We start from the raw sequence: 19,272 nt of genomic DNA on the forward strand, positions 1-19,272 counted from the left end.
TCTGGTCCCATCACTTTATGGGAAATAGATGGGGAAACAGTGGAAATAGTGTCAGACTTTATGTTTTTGGGCTCCAAAATCACTGCAGATGGTGACTGCAGCCATGAAATTAAAAGACGCTTACTCCTTGGAAGAAAAGTTATGACCAACCTAGAGAGCATATTCAAAAGCAGAGACATTACTTTGCCGACTAAGGTCTGTCTAGTCAAGGCTATGGTTTTTCCTGTGGTCATGTATGGATGTGAGAGTTGGACTGTGAAGAAGGCTGAGCGCCGAAGAATTGATGCTTTTGAAGTGTGGTGTTGGAGAAGACTCTTGAGAGTCCCTTGGACTGCAAGGAGATCCAACCAGTCCATTCTGAAGGAGATCAGCCCTGGGACTTCTTTGGAGGGAATGATGCTAAAGCTGAAGCTCCAGTACTTTGGCCACCTCATGTGAAGTGTTGACTCATTGGAAAAGACTCCTGATGCTGGGAGGGAATGGGGGCAGGAGAAGGGGACGCCAGAGGATGAGATGGCTGGATGGCATCACTGACTCGATGGACATGAGTCTGAGTGAACTCCGGGAGATGGTGATGGACAGGGAGGCCTGGCATGCTGCGATTCATGGGGTCGCAAAGAGTCGGACACGACTGAGCGACTGAACTGAACTGAACATTTAAATCAGCACACTTTGAGCAATTTACCCTCCATAATGTGGGTGAGGCTCATCCAATCAGTTGAAAGTTTAATAGAAAAGACTGACCTCCTCGGAAGAGAAAATTCTGCCAGGAGACAGCACTAGCTCTCCTGTGTCTCCAGTCTGCTGGCCTAGCCTGCAGATACTGAACCTGCCAGCTGCCATAATCTGAGAGAGCACAAATTCCTTAAAATAAATCTCTCTATATGTTTATTCACATTTCACCTCTCTGTTTCTTTGAAGAACCCTAATTAGTCAGGGTTCTTCAGAAAAGAAGATATATATACGGTAAATCTTTTACCAAAGTCATTACATGGACTTTGGGCTTCCCAGGTGGCACTAGTGGTAAAGAATGTACTTGCCAATGCAGGAGATGTAAGACATGGGTTTGATCCCTAGGTTGGGAAGATCACCTGGAGAAGGTCATGGCAACCCATTCTAGTATTCTTGCCTGGAGAATCCCACGGACAGAGGAGCTTGGTGGGCTGCAGTCCACAGGGTTGCAAAGAGTCGGACATTACAGAGGTGACTTACCACACATGCATGTGGACTGCGAGGTCAGACACATCTGGGTTTCCTATTCTGTCTCTGTCATGTTATTTAGCCTTATACTGTTGGGTTTCTTTTGGGTTTCTCATCTGCTAAAATGGGGACAGTAACCTGAATCTTGCAAAGCTGTTGTACACATTAAACGAAATCAAAGCACTCAGCACAATGCTTAGCACAAAGGAATTGCTCAGTGAGTTTTCATTATTGACATTAACGTCATTGCTACTTTCACTGTTCTTCCTCTCCATGACTCCTTGAAATGTGTTTTGATTATACAACATCCATCTTGAGCTGCATCTTTATAAATTTTTTCTTGCAGTATGAAAACTAATAGTGACAACTTACTTGAGCTTCTGTACTTTGCAATTTGGATCTTTTAAGCATTCACGGAGCAATTTCAAAGCCAATGCTTCCAGTTTTGTTTCACTAAATTCCAGCTCAGTGAGCCACTGATTGGTGCCGTGAACAGTTGCTAGTGCACCACAAGAAGCAGGTACAACCTTTAGAGAACATACTAATGACCTCATTACTTTATTCATGCTCTCCCCCAAAACAAAAGAAACTAACCAAAAAATTTACATGAACACAAACAACAAATTCTCCTGCTCTCAGTTACCTCAATGTCTATAAGATACAGTTTGGCTGTTTTAATCCTTCACACAGAAACTTCATTCCAGAATCTTCCAGGGTGTTTTTTACAAATCCCAAATCTGTCAGATACTGGTTGGTTTCAAACACTAAGGCAAGGTCTCTTCCATAAGAGGCTGTGAGGTGGCAGAAAATCAGTCTGTGTGGAGAAAAAGCATTTCAGAGGAGAAAATAGAACTCTCTATGAAGGTACTTGTTTGCCTCATTACTGACGTAATGAATTATTTCAATTCATTCAGCAATTAATTTATTAGGTGCTAACCACTGTGCAAGATGTGAAAACACAGAAATAATTAAGATGCAGCCTAGATTCTGCCCTCAAGGAATGCCCAGTTAATAGGGAAAATTTTTAGAAAATCATGAATTATAATACAGTGTGGAAAGTACTGCATGTGGTACGCACAAGGCACCATGGAGACACAGAAAAGTGGCACAATCCAGCCTAGCCTGTGGGAAGGGGTTGGAGGATCAAGAAATACTTATAAGAGGCGCGAACACTTTAGTTCTGCTTGAAAGGGTAATAAAGACTGAACAGGAATTAGGTGGTTGAGGAGAATGGGAGTGGGGAGAGCAGGCGACGCTGAGGAACAACCTGTTCATAAAGCAGCCTGTGCAAAAGCCAGGAGGCAAGAGAGGGGAGGCTTCAGTTGAGAAACTGTCAGTTACTTGCTATGGGCTACTTTATAACACTGGAAGATAATATCAAACTGTTAACAATGGTTATCTTCCAGGTAGGAGGGAAGGGTTGGATTATATAGGGAAACATTTACTTTCTAGTATTTAAATGATCAGAAATTATCAGAAATAAACAGTTTAAGAAATGTGAAAAACATAATACGTTTATTATAAATAAATTTTACAATAGAGAAAAATAGAGAATAAAATTTTTTGAGAAAGTACTGTATCCTTACCACCCAAAAATAACCACTGTTAAAACTTTGGTATGTAACTTTGCAGACTTTAAATGCATGCATACATATAAGACACTTGCTCGGACACGACTGAGTGACTTCACTTTCACTTTCTATATGCTTCCACTCCTTTCTCCAAGATCATAGAAACATATGGATGCGCACATGCTCCTGCGCATGTGCGCGCACGCTCCCGCGCACACAGAGGATTTGCACATTTTACAAAAATATAGTGAAGTCGCTTAGTCATGTCCGACTGTTTGCAACCCCATGTACTGTAGCTGACCAGGCTCCTCTGTCCATGGGATTTTCCAGGAAAGAGTACTGGAGTCGGTTGCCATTTCCTTCTCCAGAGGATCTTCCCGACCCAGGGATCGTACCTGGGTCTCCCGCGTTGTAGGCAGATGCTTTGCTGTCTGAGCCACTGGGGAAGTACCTATTTACAAACATGGGACCAGAGAAAACATTACTACTTTACATACATTTTGTCATTCAGTCCTCAGGCTGATAGATAAAAACTGAGACAGTCACAGCACATTATATAGTAAGTGGTAAAGTAGTACTCAACCTACGAGCTGGCAAGTTTATCTTCTAGGCTTGGAAATACCATCAGAAGCTAACAGAGTCAGGTCCTTATGACAGGGTACGGGCAAGAGACAAACCTGGTGCACAACGGCTGCAAGCAGGGCCGGGGGGGAGGGGGTGGGGGAACGGTGGTGGTGGCAGTGGTGGCAGAGGTGGTACACGCTGGAAGTAAACAAATTCAAGACACGAGCATGTTTTGGGAATGGATATGGCCAGAGACATTACTTGGCCAACAAAGGTCCATCTAGTCAAGGCTATGGTTTTTCCAGTGGTCATGTGTGGATGTGAGAGTTGGACTGTGAAGAAAGCTGAGCACCGAAGAATTGATGCTTTTGAAGTGTGGTGTTGGAGAAGACTCTTGAGAGTCCCTTGGACTGCAAGGAGATCCAACCAGTCCGTTCTGAAGGAGATCAGCCCTGGGATTTCTTTGGAAGGAATGATGCTAAAGCTGAAACTCCAGTACTTTGGCCACCGCATGCGAAGAGTTGACTCACTGGAAAAGACTCTGATGCTGGGAGGGATTGGGGGCAGGAGGAGAAGGGGACGCCAGAGGATGAGATGGCTGGATGGCATCACAGACTCGATGGACGTGAGTCTGAGTGAACTCCGGGAGATGGTGATGGACAGGGAAGCCTGGCGTGCTGCGATTCATGGGGTCCCAAAGAGTCGGACACGACTGAGCGACTGAACTGAATTGAACTGAGGCGATGGGGAATGAGGCGGTAGTCAGGTTCCACTTCCTGCCTCCAGGGGGCAACCGAGGCCACTGAGAGATGGGGGCTATTTCCTGTTCCAGAATATTCCATCTCTAGAAGGGTCCGGCCCCTGAGTGGGACAAACCATTATGATGGGGGGTTGAGAATTTTGGTATTTGATTACAAGCGCTTCATGTTCTTGGTTCTGAGTCTTTTCCGACCACTCCTATTTCTTCCCACCTTCAAACACTTGCAATACTGCAGGAGGTTCCCTTATGTCTGGGGGAGGGGAGAAAATCTTCTACACGCACCCCCCTCACCCTCGCAGTTTCTGGGAGTTGGAACATTCCCGAGGTTTTTACCTCGAAGGGTAGGCCGGAGTTTTTCTTTCCTTGGTGCCTTCGAGGAGAGAGAGGTACCTTTTGGGTGTGGTAGACGGTTTTGTTTGGCCTGTACTCTCACTGGTCAGGAGGTGAGGTTTGGTGGGAGGCGTCCTGGGGCAGGGCAAAGGGTCTTTAGGAGGGTGTACCATGTGGGGGGAAGCAAGCGGAGAAGAGGAGATTCATGGGGTGGGGGAGGGGAGGGGGACTGATTCATTCATCCCCACAGAGCCAGCCAAGCCCCAAAGGCACTCAGTCGTCATGGCCTTGAAATCTGAGGACGTCAGTAGTGGGTTCCGGCATGGCAAAGTGATGGCTTTCATCAACGAGAGGATGTCCAGGCACGCGAAAGGCCCTGAGTTCTACCTTGAGAATCTTTCTCTGTCCTGGGAGAAGGTGGAAGACAAGCTCAGGGCCATCCTGGAGGACCGCCTGGTGCCCAGCCAGGCCAAAGAGGCCTGTGCCTGGAGCAGCCTGGCCCTGGGCGTGCGCTTCGCCTACAAGCAGAGCCAGTTACACAGGCACAGGGTGCAGTGGCTGCACGACTTCGCCGGACTGCACAGGTCGGCAGCTCAGGCGTTGGCCTCAGACCTGACGTTGCTCGCGCACAGCATGAGGTGGAACGCAAGGAGGCGGCCTTCCGGCTGCAGCTGACCCAGGCCAGCCTAGCGGAAGTGCAGAAAGAGCGGGACCTCCTGAAGTGGAAGATCTTCAAGGCCGTGAGATTACCGTCGCCTGCCCCGCGCCCCCCCGCCGCCCCGGCGCGCCCCGCCCCCCGCCCCCCCGCGCCCCGCCGCCCCGCGCGCGCCCCCGCGCCCCCGCGCGCCCCCCCCCGCCCGCGCGCCCCCCGCCCCCCCCGCGCGCCCCCCCGCCCGCCCCCCGCGCGCCCCCCGCCCCCCGCGCGCCGCCCGCCCGCCCCCCGCGCCTCCGCGCCCCCCCGCGCCTCCCGCCCCCCCCCGCGCCTCCCGCCCCCCCCCGCGCCTCCCGCCCCCCCCGCGCCTCCCGCCCCCCCCCGCGCCTCCCGCCCCCCCCCGCGCGCCCCGCCCCCGCCCATTCCGTCCTGCTGCCCTGCCCCCCGCTCCACCCTTTCCCCCCGCCCCCCCCCCCCGCACCCCCGCCCCATGTCAGGGCAGGTCGCAACTCTGCTCACTTCCTTCCAGGAGCTGCGGTCTTCCCAGGCGGCACCAGTCACAGAGGGGCCAAGCCGGGCCCCTGCCGGTGGGGCTGGAACAGAAGGAACAAGTGAAGAGGAGGAAGAGACAGGGGCCACTGCTACTACTGCTGCAGCTTCTGAAGCCACAGGAGGAGGAAGACAGGATGATGCAGAGGGGGCGGAAGCTGCCAAGGGGGCAGAAGATCTGAGTGCAGACCTTATGCAGCTTCTTGGAGTTGTAGACCAGAAAAATTACACTTCTGGCGGGCAGAGGGAGGGAGATTTTGGGTCAGTGGAAACAGCCATGTATTCTCTCTCTGGGATGCTCAAGCCCGAGGCAACAGTCTCACCTGAACCCCTTCCTGTCCAGCTCCCTGCCTCATTCACATACTCATACTCATGCCCCTTATCCCCCTTCCCGGATGCACCAACACCATCCCCACACACATCTCCACCACAAGCACTGTTCAGAGCAGGAGCTTCATCTCAGACATCTCCCCACTGGGGAGCCTCTGATTTTAGCTTGTGGTCTGATGGAGGGATCCAGGGAATAGACCCTCAAGGAGGAGACAGGAACGACTCTGATCCCCTTCAGCAGCTAAGACTTCCAGTATTTCGCAGGCCTGGGAATTGGGATTGCCCTTGGTGTAAATCTGTTAATTTTTCACTGAGGGGAAATTGTTTCCACTGTGGAAAGTGTATCTGACTACAGAGCCCTCAAGTGAATTCAGAAATGTGAAACAACAAAAATACATTCAGCGGGGGGAAAGGTGGGGGAGGGGACTGTGTGGTGTGGAGTCAGGGGAAGAGAGGGAGAATGAGGTTAGGGGAGGAGGGTAGGAGTTGAGGAGGGTGTAGACAGTCTACACCCTCCCCAACTCCTACCCCATTTCCCACCCTCGTTGACCCCCTTTGTGTTCCAGGGGCTTCCCTGGTGGTGCAGACAGGAAGGAATCTGCCTGCAATGCAGGAGACCCTGGATCAATCCCCTGGGTCAGGAAGATCCTCTGGAGAAGGAAATGGCAATCCACTCCAGTATTCTTGCCTAGAGAATTCTTTGGACAGAGGAGCCTGGCAGGCTACAGTCCATAGAGTCACAAAAAGTCACACACGACTGAGCAAGTATCCACACCGCAGAACTGCTGCAGCTTCTGTTTGTATTTCTTTTCCCAACCCTAGTATCTGTTGGACTTGGGCAGCCAGTATATAACACTCCCACTCCCTACCCCCACCCCCACACTAAGCTGTAGATGATTGGACCAGGAATGGACATTTGACCAATCCTGAGCCAAACAGTTTCACATGGGACATGTGACCCATCCTGAACCAAATATTCTGAGAATCTGAACAGAGGCAGATTCCATAGTCCAGATGATGTTGGGAAGTGAAGCAGTGGGTCACTGGGAGTTGGGGTCAAGGTCAGAGTCATGAACACCAAGGCCACAGCTGAGACCTGGCCCTGGCTGTGGGGGAACAGAACTGTGTGCTTTACAGAGGCCAGGTGTCTTTTAGAGAATGACACTGTGAGGGCCCAGGAAGCAGAGAGGCACAGACAAGCAGAGAAGAGTTGATCCTGTGACCCCAGAGATGGCGAGTGACAGCCTGACCACTTTTCCACTTCTGCAGTTTTGCTGAGTGAAAATCCACAGCAATCCTCTGTTCTTTAAGCTAACTTGAACAAGTTCTTGTTCTGGGCAACCAGATTTTTGCCAAGCCAGAAATTTATACCAGAAGAGAAGTTGCAAATTGTAAACCATCAAAGATGTTGGAACTGACTGGTGAGGTGCATCAGGGAGTGATGGGTAGTGGGGCTTCCTGCATCCCAAGGCTCCAGGAATGAATTGGACAAGCAGCTCATTCATGTTCTGAGAGTTACATGAGAAACAAAGCAGGCCTGAGGTTAACCCTGGGCTTACAACAGGGCAGAGATTCACCTCCTAAGGGAATCCCTCAGGGCTTTGTACAGAGGACGCCAGCACCAGCTGCAAACAAGGACTGTTATCGTTGTTCAGCCTCATGAGAGGAGAATCCTCCCCAGTCCCCACTTGGGGACAGGCAGATCTGAACAGGGAACTTGTACCACTTCCAAGGTGAGTCAGCAACTGATAGTGCCTGGAGGGTTTGCTGGTCTAGACCACTGAACAAAGGATGCCATCCTGAGATTTTTCTCCCCTCATCACCAGATTACAGTGGGAGGGGAGTCTGGCTACAAAGCTCCTAGTAAATTCAGAAATGCGTAATAGAACATACCCTGATGGGAAATCAATTTCCAGAGGGAGGGGGTAGAAGGGGGAGGATGGTGTGCATCTCCCCATCTGATGCCTATAAGCTGTGTTACTGCTACTGCTAAGTCGCTTCAGTCGTGTCCGACACTGTGCGACCCCATAGACGGCAGCCCACCAGGCTCCCACGTCCCTGGGATTCTCCAGACAAGAACACTGGAGTGGGTTGCCATTTCCTTCTCCAATGCATCAAAGTGAAAAGTGAAAGTGAAGTCGCTCAGTTGTATCTGACTCTTAGTGACCCCATGGACTGCAGCCTACCAGGCTCCTCCATCCATGGGATTTTCCAGGCAAGAGCACTGGAGTGGGGTGCCATTGCTTTCTCCAATAAGCTGTGTTGAGGGGAGCTAAATGTATGTTTTAGCCCACAGATGGAAGGATGGATCAAACTGAGACAAATGGACATCGCCTTGGACATCGCCTGGGGACTGTTGACCTAGATACTGAAGCTGTCGTAACCTGGGACACCCCTGCAGTAACTGGATGTGACTTTGGGCTATATCTGGTTAGAGCACATGTTAACAGTCATCAGGATTAGAGGCAAGATCTCTATCTTCCACTTGTCAGAAATTTCTCTGGGCTTGTTTATATCTTAGGCACTGTTTCCAAACCTCAGAACTCTTTGACATTTGAAGTTAGATAATCATTGTTTCAAGAGGCTGTCCAATATACTAGGATGTTTGGCACAATATTTGGCACAATCCCTGGCCTCTACCTACTAGATGTCAGTAGCACCTCACCCCCACCAAAACAACTCTTGACAACCAAAAATATCTTTATATGTTGCCACATGTCCACTGGATGGCAAAACTGCACTGATTGGGAACCATGGAGGCAATGAAATACTTGGGAGTAGTTGAAACGGGGAAGAAAGTTGCAAGGGGTGGGACACTAAGAGAGGAAAAGTGTTCATTGGGTCTGGCCACGTCTGATCTTTAAGCCAATCTGGCTGGGGGGTGGGCAGAAGCCCAACTGCAAGGACTGAGGAGTGAGCAGAAGTGAGGAAGTGCAGTTACTGAGGGGGGGGGGTGTTCTTCAAGGACCCTTGACTGTGAGGTAGATCCTACATACTGTATTGGAGGCATGTCCACTGTATACTATTCAATGAAAAAATATGAGTGCCATTGTGTTTCTGTGTGTGAAATAAAACTTCCATTAACTTCTCTGTGTGTGTATGCTGTGTATATTACAGATTTATGTGTGCCTTATGCTATAGATTTATATTTGAATATGCAAAAGAAAGATGTCTGGGAAGACATTTAGCAAACAAGCTATTAACTAGGGAGGGTGGTAGGATCAGGATTAGAAGATGGGAAGCAGAAGTAGGTATATGGAGTTGGGTGGGGTATGGGGCAGTAGGGTGAAGAGCCTTTATATTTTTATATACTTTTGTGTTGTATGAAGTAAAATAAATGCTCACCAAAGTACAAAAAATAAAAAGTGAATTTACTGGCTTGGGTGGGTTTGGAAAGGCCACCTCTTCCTCTGGGACAAGAGGGAAGGAAAGCAGACACTAATCTGTGTGGGGGGTAGGTGGGGAACCCAAGTGGCTCCTATTTGTGTGTTTACGATGTGGACAGACTAGACAAGGGGACCTGAGAGTGAATGAGAACATAAGGGCAGGGTGTGGGGTGGGTGCTTCTGAGCAACTGCACTTGGGGAATAACTGAGGAGGAGGGTGGGAGTGAGGAATGGAGGGAGAGAAAAGGACCAAAGGGAAGACTGGGAGTCTGGAAGGAAAAGGCAGGGGATGGAGTAAGGCAGGTCCAGAAGGGGCACCAGACACAAACCTCTAGGTATTACAGCCTGACACCCACTTGCTACAGCAAAAAGCAACACATACAAAAGGGGAAGAGGCAGGAAGGGTTGGCAGAGATCTCTGCCTGACTCCCTACCCCTTCTAGGCTTGTAGCGTATCTTTTCATTTGCTGCTGTGCTATGAAGAAGCTCAATGCCAGTTATACTTTGTTTTCAAGTCCAGTCAGATGGGAGTACCTGCAAATACCTAAGAGTTTAAAGCAAGGTCCAACTTACTTCAGGTCTTTGATTTTACAGTATGGATTATGCAGTGGTTGGCAAAGCAAGTGTAGTGGACAGATTGGCAAATTGTGCAGCTGGAAGGTCCTAAAAGATGCGAAAGCAAAAATAACTTAAAATTATTAAAGCATAATTTTAAGTAACAGGCTTATTTTGGCATGTCATCTTAGTACTAACTTCCAAAAACCTTAGGAATTAATACCCCATTTTGCAGATAAAGAATCAAGGCACAAAAAGTTATTTGCCCAAAGTCAAATAGGAACAGAATGAAGTTAAGTATTCAGGTTTGTCTGACTCCAAAGTCATGGTGCTGTGTCCCAGGCACTGAGGTAAGCACTTTACGCAAAGTTTATTTTATCTTGTCCTTAATCCAATGACAGGTATTGTAATCAGCATTTTGCAGATGCTCCGAGAGGTCAAGTGACTTGCTTAAGCTATCTGTACACTATTACTGATTCTTGGCTGTCAGTACTCAGAAGAATTCATGACAATAATTGAGAGCTAGGAACGTTTGATACAGTTGACCACTGAACAATGTGGGGATCAAGGGCACCACACCCCTGCAGTTGAAAATCCACATAAAACTTTCGAGTGAGCCCTTCTTATCCCTCCATATTGGTGGTTCTGCATCTGAGAATTCAACCAGCCTCAATCCTGTAGTACACATTTATTGAGAAAAATCTGTGCAGTTCAAATCTTTGTTGTTCAAGGACCAACTGCAATACACTCTCACTTAGTCAACATGCCTTGAAGGAGAGGTTTTTGTGGGCTTTTGGTGTTTTATTTGATTAAATTTTGGAAAGAAGTTAAGCCCTCTGATAAAGGTAATGGGTTGAGGGGTGGGGACTCCATCTAAGGCTGATTTTCTGGAAACATCAAATGAACAAAACCCCCTTTTTGTTTCCATCAGTGCTTACTGTATACTGTGTATATTGCGCTCAGTGTATACTGTCCATTATTTTACTTTATAAGAGTTGGATTGAAGCTGTCATGAATTCATGAAGACACGGTAGCCAAGGTCTTTCATAATTCCAAGTCCAGGTAACTTCTCCTACCCCTTCCTTTCTGGTCCCAAACACAAACTCTTGCTGCACCTCCCTTCCCTCCTCACTTCCCACTAACACACATACCCCATGCTCAATTCTATCTCTATGCTACTGCCCACTGAGGAACTAACAATTAGCAAAAAAAAGACTCAGGTTAACTCATTTTTCAAGTTGAGCCTTCTGCCCACTGTCATCTTTCTCAACGTCCCCTACCCTTCACCTGACCCCACAACTAGAAGAGAGGCACTGTCCATATTAACCTGAGTATTGAAAACAGACTTGATCAGTGGCATTTTTCTTGAGTCAGTCAGTAGAGCTGTACTTTGCAGTATACAGAGTACATATTGTGTAAGTGGTTTACCTAAGCCTCTTTGCACTCCAGCTCTCAACTCTCCACATAGGTGTCAGTTTGGCAGAAAGAACTCAGGCTTCATAGCAATATACACAGGAGTGCCTTATAGCAATATATACAGAGTAAGCTCTGTCCCTTACCAACCTGGAGCTCTTTGAGGCCTCAGTGATGAAATACATGTAGAGAAGAGTGAGGACCAATTCAACTTTAAGTTTACAACCTTTTCCAAAATAGTCATCAACACCAAAATAGCAGAGTACTCAATTATAATCTTAATGATTTATATGCTCATAACCTTTTATAATTATATAACACCGTCACAAAGAGACAGTGAAGACTAATAGACACACACTTACAGTGGCTAGCCCAGTGCCTGGCACGTAGCAAGTACTCAAAAATGTCAGCTTTCCCTCAGTGTCTGCCTAGGCCAGTGTTCAATATGCGATACTCAATAAATCCTAAAAATAAATAAATAAATAAATCCTTATTGACTGACATACAGTATGAAAAGCAAAGATAATTCATTTTATTTATTGACAATGCTAGAAACGATCATGTGCCTGAATACTTGAAATAAACAAGAAGGCCAATCATTTCTGTAGGCCAAGACACTGGTGAAAAGACAGTAATATACTCACTGATTGTCAACATTGGTGGCATGAACGCTGAGGCTCAACCTTCCTCTTCAAATCCAAGTAGGTGCTGACACTTCAGAGACACTGACAGGTGACTATGACTGCTTTTCACACTGAATGACACAGCCAGAATGTCCATTTTTGTATACATAAGTTGAAGCAATATAATTGACCTTAAATCATTAATTATCCTTTTTGCATATTCTTGAGTCTCATACAGTGAAACAAGTCTATCGGCTCAATCTGTAACCTATAAGGTTTATCTTTTATTTCTTTCTCAGTCCACTTCAGTAACTCTTCTCGAAGTCCTGGAGACACTTTTTTCCCAAAAGTTGTTTGCACAGCCTTTTCCTTCCCTTTATGTAAGACGCCAAATAAGAATTGTATTGTTAATGATGAAAACCCTTTTTCGTACTGTTGGAAGATTTCTTGCCATGTTTTCCCCAATCAAAAAACATCCAGCTGCTGCCATTCTTCAGGGTGTAGAACACAGCAGTCAGGAATTCTTGGAAACTGAAGTGAAGGAAAGTGTAGACACTGACAACTCCTTCAACTTTTTTCAAAAAGTGATTGAGAAAAGTGCAATTGGTATCATATACTCCTAGCCTATGTCTTCTGAGGTCACTGACTTCAAATAGGACCTGCTGGTTCTGTAGTCCTTCTGCAGCCAAAGAGCAAAGGCCCCACCGGCAAATTTGTCCCTTCCACACCGAGATACCTGTAAGGGTGTTGAGACACTTGGAAAAGTCAAACAAGATACGTATCAGTCATGGTCTGACATGACCTCGTAAGAGTCCTGCCTCCATCTTCCTGTGACTCATCCAGGAGGTGATGGGACGAGAAGACATAATGTCAAGGCCTTCATTTTCTCGCAGATCATAAAGGACTCTCGTAGCTGCATTAGCACCTGAAAACTGACTCAAGAAATATGCTCTTTTTTCAACATCTGTAAACCACAGGATCTCTGGATAGGTTGCTTTAACAGAGAGTGAAGCTTCTTCATGGTCGTAGGCTGGGCAGTTATCAGGAGGGAGGATTCAGGGAACAGTTTTGTCTTCATGATACTGTGTAAGAGAGTCTCTACTGGCTTCCTTTCCAGGGGATTGGTACTAAGATCCTCTTCCTGGTCACTGACAGAGTACTGAAGCTCAGGAAATCCGTCAAGAATGAACAAACTTCTGCGGATATACAAGAATAATGTCCATGATTGGTCCACCTGTATCTTGAAAAGTGTTATTGATCAGGTCAGCACCACTAAGGTTAGCAAAATGGCCACCTCTCTGCAGTTGACATAAATGAGATAGTCAAATCTGCCTGGAGTAACCACTCCACTGCCCAGTCAAACATGAACTTATGTACCACAGCTGTTTTCCCAATCCCAGCACATCCCCAAAGCACCACAGTTTGGGATGAGATAGAACCCTCTTCATCAAGATCAAACACATGTTCCATCTCAATAAACTTACCATGTTGAGGAATTTCGCATAGTGGCTTTTCTGTTATATAGTGTTTTTCTTACAACAAGCAGTCCTGTCTCTATATGTTTACCACGATGATAACATCTATCAACTCCTATTTTTAGGTATTTTTCTTTTAGATGTTTTCTAAATACTTCCCGGTAATCTAATAAGGTGACACCAAGAGTTAGTAATCACAGAATCCTAGACAACAATACAAATAACAACTATAACTAATACTACCATCACCTCCATCTCCACTCAGATGTTTCAAAGGCTCCTCAAACTTCATGCATCTGAGCTCTTGATTTCCATTCCACTTCCCACTACCCCATCCCCAGAAAAAAAAAAAAAAAAAAACCTCCTCAGACATCTTGTCTTGGTTAAATGGTGCCACCCAGTTTCTCATTAAAATGTCAGGAGTCATTTCTTTTTTCCTCCTGAATCCTCCATATCCAATAAGCAAGGCCTAGCATTCATATCTCCAAAACAAGCCTCCAACCCATTTATTTATCACCACATCCTCAAATACCACCCAAGTACAAGGCACTATATCAACTCTTTTCTAAACCGGTGAAACAGCCTCCTACTCATCTACTCTTGCCATCAAGAGCGCCTCTCCACACAAGCAGCCAACATGATCTAAAAATATCAATCACATCATGCCCTGGCCCAAAACTTTTAAAGAGCTTTTCATTGCACTTGATATTAAATCCAAAATCCTTACCTTATACGACAGCCTGGGCCCTATCTATCTTTGTTCCCTAGCTTTGTTTTATATCACTCTCATTCTCAGTTTCTATACTAAAGCCATACTGGCTTACTTTTGAGTGAAGTGAAGTTGCTCAGTCATGTCCAACTCTTTGTGACCCCATGGACTGTAGCCTCCCAGGCTCCTCTGTCCATGGGATTTTCCAGGCAAGAATACTGGAGTGGGTTGCCATTTCCTTCTCCAGGGGATCTTCCCAACCCAGGGATCGAACCCGGGTCTCCTGCACTGCAGGCAGACACTTTCCCATCTGAGCCACCAGGGAAGGAAGCCCTGATGGCTCAGAGGGTAAAGCGTCTGTCTGCAATGCAGGAGACCTGGGTCTCCTGGCTTACTTTTAGTTTCTCATAAATGCCATGTTCTTTCCCACTTCAGGGCCTTTCCACCAGCTATTCTCTCCACCTGGAAAATACTTTTTTCTACTCTTCCCATGGAGATCCCCTTCTCATCCTTCAGATCTTAAACATTACTTGCTAGGAGAGGACTTCTCTGACCACCCAATTTAAAGCAGATCCTCTCTACTATACCCTTTCCCAAGACTCTGTTTTCCCTTTGTAGCACTTATCACAATTTACAATTGTTTTGTTTCCTTTTTTTTCATTATCTGTCCTTCCCACTAATCTACATGAAAACAGGGATCTTATCTGTCTTCTTCATCATAGTATCCTAAGTACCTAGCTGGTACCTGGAACATGGTAGACACTAAATTAATATTTATTGAAAATGGCTATAAATGCTTGCTTTTGAATTATAAGACAAGCTGTTTATTATGCCTAACCTGTGTCAGATACTACACTAGGCCCTTTACATATATTTTAAATTTAATTATCATAATAATCCCATGAATTAGATATTATCCACATTTTACAGTTGAAGAAACTGAAAACTCATAACCAGGGTTATACGTTCATGGGTGTGCAATCTGCGCTTAGGCTTTGTGCTCAGAGGATCCATACTTTCTGTAATGCACTGCTGTTCCTATCTTGAAATTTTTAATAATTTTTGAACAAGGAACCCTGCCTTTTCATTTTGCACCATACCCCACAAATATATATCCAGTTCTGCTTATAGCACTAGGTAACTTGTCCAAGATTCATAAGCAAGTAAATGGCAGAGACTTAAATTAAGACTCAGGTTTGTCTGAGGCCATGGCCTATGTGCTTAAATACTATACCACACAGCTTTTAACTTTCTGCAACTAAAATAAATAACCCAAGGAGTCAGTTATCAAGCTCTAACTTCTATTAAGTAAATATCCAAGCTAGCATTTTCCAAATAAGTTTTTCATGGAACATTTGCAAGATATTAATAGGAGAGCTATGAAAAAGTTGTCCTGTGGTCAAATAAGGTAAGGCAAATGCACCTTCTATTCCATTTTTTAGTTTCTCAATGCATATTAGCATATGAAAGGCTCTGAGCAAATCAATGGTTAAAAAAAGCAGGCTGTTTGACTTTTGCTTAATCCATATTTTCTAGACTTAAATGACTATGGAACCCTTTTTTAAAAGCAAAATTATTAACTTCTGGAGAATAGTGTTCTGTAGATTTCAGGTTGGGGAATACTAATCTAAAGTGTTCTCAAACTTTTCCTATAAAATTTCATAAATAGATTAGGCTTTTAGGTCTCTGCTGCAATTACAAGCATACCTTGGAGATATTGTGGGTTTAGTTCCAGACCACTGCAGTAAAGTGCATATTGCAATAAAGCAAGTCACACAAATTTTTTGGTTTCCCAGTGCATATACAAGTCATACTAACTATACTGTAGCCTATTAGGTGCACAATAGCATTATATCTAAAAATAATGTACATACCTTAATTAAAAAATACCTTATTGCAAAAAAATACTAATCATCATCTGACAATACAGGGTTGCCACAAATCTTCAATTTGTAAAGAACCATAATATCTGTGAAGTGCTGCTACTGCTAAGTTGCTTCCATCGTGTCCGACTCTTTGTGACCCCATGGACTGCAGCCTACCAGGCTCCTCCATCCATGGGATTTTCCAGGCTAGAGTACTGAAGTGGGGTGCCACTGCCTTCTCTGAAGTACAATAAAGTGAAATGCAATAAAACAAAGGATGCCTTTATTCAACTCTGGCATCCTAGTATGAAAGCAGCCATAGGCAATATGTAAATGAACAAGCATGGCTGGCTCTAGTAAAACCTTACTTATAAAGCAGGCAGCTAGCTGGATTTGGCCCACTAGCTGTAATTTGTTTACTCTATCTAGATCATTCCAGAATCAGACTGGTTTATTCTATCCATAAAGTCCCATATATCTGTTGCTTTGACCATCATCAGAGGTCCTCCTAGGATTTGAATACTTATTCTAGAGGATATAAAAGTCCTATTTGCTATGACAGTTTGGGACTTCATGAACATTATAAAAAAAAAAAAAAACCCACTGTTTGTTGCCCAGCGAATATGGGGGAAGTTATGGGGGAGAAGTGAGGATGAGTGGGCTTCACAGGAGGCACTATTCCCAAAACAGAAAAAAGTAAAACAGAATAAACATCTACCTGTAAGCTTCTTCCATGAAAATGAAGCCAGAGAACTTGAAGTAGCTGTGGGAGGAAGAGTTGGGGTTAACAGTATCCCAAATACACCTTCATACAAAAACATGAAATACACACAAATTTAGCCACACCGTTATAGCCATTCATGCTGTTCCCCGACTAGAAATACAACAAAGCCACCTCATGTCTATTCTAACTGATTAAAAAGCTATTTTATAGCTAATGTCCAACATAAAGTAAACCTAAGATCTTTCCACACAATCATGAATATACTTAGGGTGTAAACATTTCTATTTATATGACAAATAAGGAAATTTTTAGGCATGAACTTAAAGGGGCATTCATTATTTGAAGTGACTGTTTCTGGTGTTTTGTTTTCCATTGAACATTAACTTATTGCTTCTGTTGGAACTCTTGTTGAGCTTAACTTGTTAACGAGAAAGAATAAGGCATTGCTGATATTAGTTCAACAGAAATATACAATAACCTACATTCAAATACATACACACACACACACACATCCACATTCCTATAGGCTTTTAGTATTTGCACATCTTTGTAGGTAAGGGTGAGACATAGATGGGAGGTGTGACTAGGCGGGTGGGAGGAAGTGGAGTCTGGAGAGGCAGATATTAGAATGTCACAGAACTGGGTATCAAGTGAGTGGTCTGTTGAAGATAACAAGTTTCTATTCACCATAACTAAACATTTCTTGGAGTTCAGGAATCAGCCACAAGCGGAAGGACTTCAGCAATCTTCACTCTTTACTCTTTTGTGCTCTCTCCTGTGAAAATCTGTGATTACAGTAAAAGGAGAGACTTAGAGTCTTTTATGATTATAAATGCTTTGGAGACTATGGAAAACAGTATAAACAACAAAAGCTTTCTGGGTTTTTTTCCCCTCATTTTGGGAAACTCAAAAATTGCAGAGAGATTATAACGGGTAAATTCTATATCCATGTAATAACTTAAATACACATACCTCTACACATACAACACAATTTTAAAGATTCAGAAAAATCCCAAAGTCCATGAGAAGAAGTAGGGGGAAGAGAATGAAGATTATACCCTCTCTTACCTCATTCGGTTATTTACCTTTCTGTTCACACAATAAACTCCAGGTGCAAGCAGGTCCCATATCTTTTCATTTCTTTCAACAGTACATCCTGGAAAATCAAGAAAACTGGAACCCAAAACAGAAATGATAACTGTAAGGCCTGATGGAAGCCCAGAGTACAAAAGTAACTCAAGAAAGACTACTCAAAGCATTACAGAGCTGGGGAAATGAGAAGGCCTAATAAACAAGTAGAGAGCTAGGGTGGGATTAGGAGATCACATGAAGACAGACCAAAATCAACAGTCTTCAATTTGAAGACAAAAAAAAAAAAAAAAACACTAAACAGAAGATAGACTGTCTACACACTTTTGAAGAGTACAAATATGAGGAATGTCAAATTGAGCTCTAAAATACATTACCAAGGGAAGGATATGGTTTAGGGAGTATACCTCTGATGTCTGTGGTCAAGATAAGGATGACTGTGTCCTTCTATAACACAGCCAACTTGGTACCATTGGTAAAGGGAGAATTCTAAGACCACAGATTAGAATACTGTGATATAAGAGAAACACTCTAGAGAGTTAGGAGATCCAAGCCCTAGTTCCATTTCTGTAACTACCTACCTCTATGGTCCTTAAGATTCTTCTACTTTCTGAATCTATTATTTTCAATATGGTAGAGAGAATGTTAGCCCAGGTTTCTTTCCAGGTTGAAAATTGCAAGATCAGTTGTCTAAATCCCAGTTGCATGTTAGAATTACCTTCACACCACCTTCCTGAAATTTTTTGTTGCAATGTTACTTACCCATTTCTAATTCACTTGATGGTTTTCTCACGTATTAGGCTTATTGTTCATTTACAGTCTTTCCCCCTTGAATTGAATTATTGGCCCCAATTCTCAGCCTTTGCCATGAATTCGGCAGGTCTGCACAAAAGAAGTGAAACATTTTCCCACCTCTTATCTTTGAGTTCAGCTCTGAAACTTGCTTTGGGTAATAGCTTGTACACAGATGTGACTCAAGTAGGGGCTTGGAATATGCTTGCACAGCTGTACATGCTCTCTCTTGCGATTCTGCCACTGGCATGATACAAGCCATGAGAGAAACAAACCATTGGCCTAAGAATGAGAAATACATGCAGTACAGCCACCCTAGTTTACTCATAGTCCTGCAGCAAGACAGACAGTTAGCTTAGCCCAAATCAGAGATGCCCAACAGAACTCTGCCTAATCAGCTAAATTCCAGCTGACCTCCAGAACGGTAAGAATAAATGCTTAATAAATTCTTAACTTTTCATGCCACAGAGATTTTGTGGTTATTGTTATATATTGTTGTGGCAATAGCTGACTGATACACATCTTGTTAGAAAGTAAATGCCTAGAAAGTGTTTGGCATACAGAAAACATCCATTACGTGGTTACTGAATAAATGAGTAAAATCTTAAAAAAAAAAAGCATACAGGTAGTGTGCTTACCTGATCAATTAAATCAGAATCTTTGATGATGAGGTTTGGCATCAATT

The 19,272-nt window shown here is 44.5% G+C and overlaps 1 protein-coding gene and 1 long non-coding RNA gene across 2 annotated transcripts; one reads left to right on the plus strand and one right to left on the minus strand.

Moving 5' to 3' along the window:
- Nucleotides 1–4,051: 4,051 nt before the first annotated feature.
- On the plus strand, nt 4,052–5,213 carry TEX13B (testis expressed 13B; the record flags this gene model as incomplete). The annotated part of the gene is given in 2 exon segments (XM_018044098.1): nt 4,052–5,041; nt 5,044–5,213. Coding segments are annotated over 2 exon segments (615 nt in total), but the record flags the coding sequence as incomplete, so codon positions are not given.
- A 363-nt stretch (nt 5,214–5,576) lies between these two features.
- Nucleotides 5,577–18,065, minus strand: LOC108634475. Its single transcript, XR_001917635.1, has 6 exons — nt 17,792–18,065; nt 17,394–17,491; nt 16,701–16,745; nt 11,955–13,129; nt 9,916–10,005; nt 5,577–5,670 (listed from the first exon to the last, which is right to left on the minus strand). It is a non-coding gene; the product is annotated as an uncharacterized LOC108634475 (long non-coding RNA).
- Between the last annotated feature and the right edge of the window lie 1,207 nt (nt 18,066–19,272).

This window comes from Capra hircus (genome assembly GCF_001704415.2).
Source record: "Capra hircus breed San Clemente chromosome X unlocalized genomic scaffold, ASM170441v1, whole genome shotgun sequence".
Lineage (NCBI taxonomy): Eukaryota > Metazoa > Chordata > Mammalia > Artiodactyla > Bovidae > Capra > Capra hircus.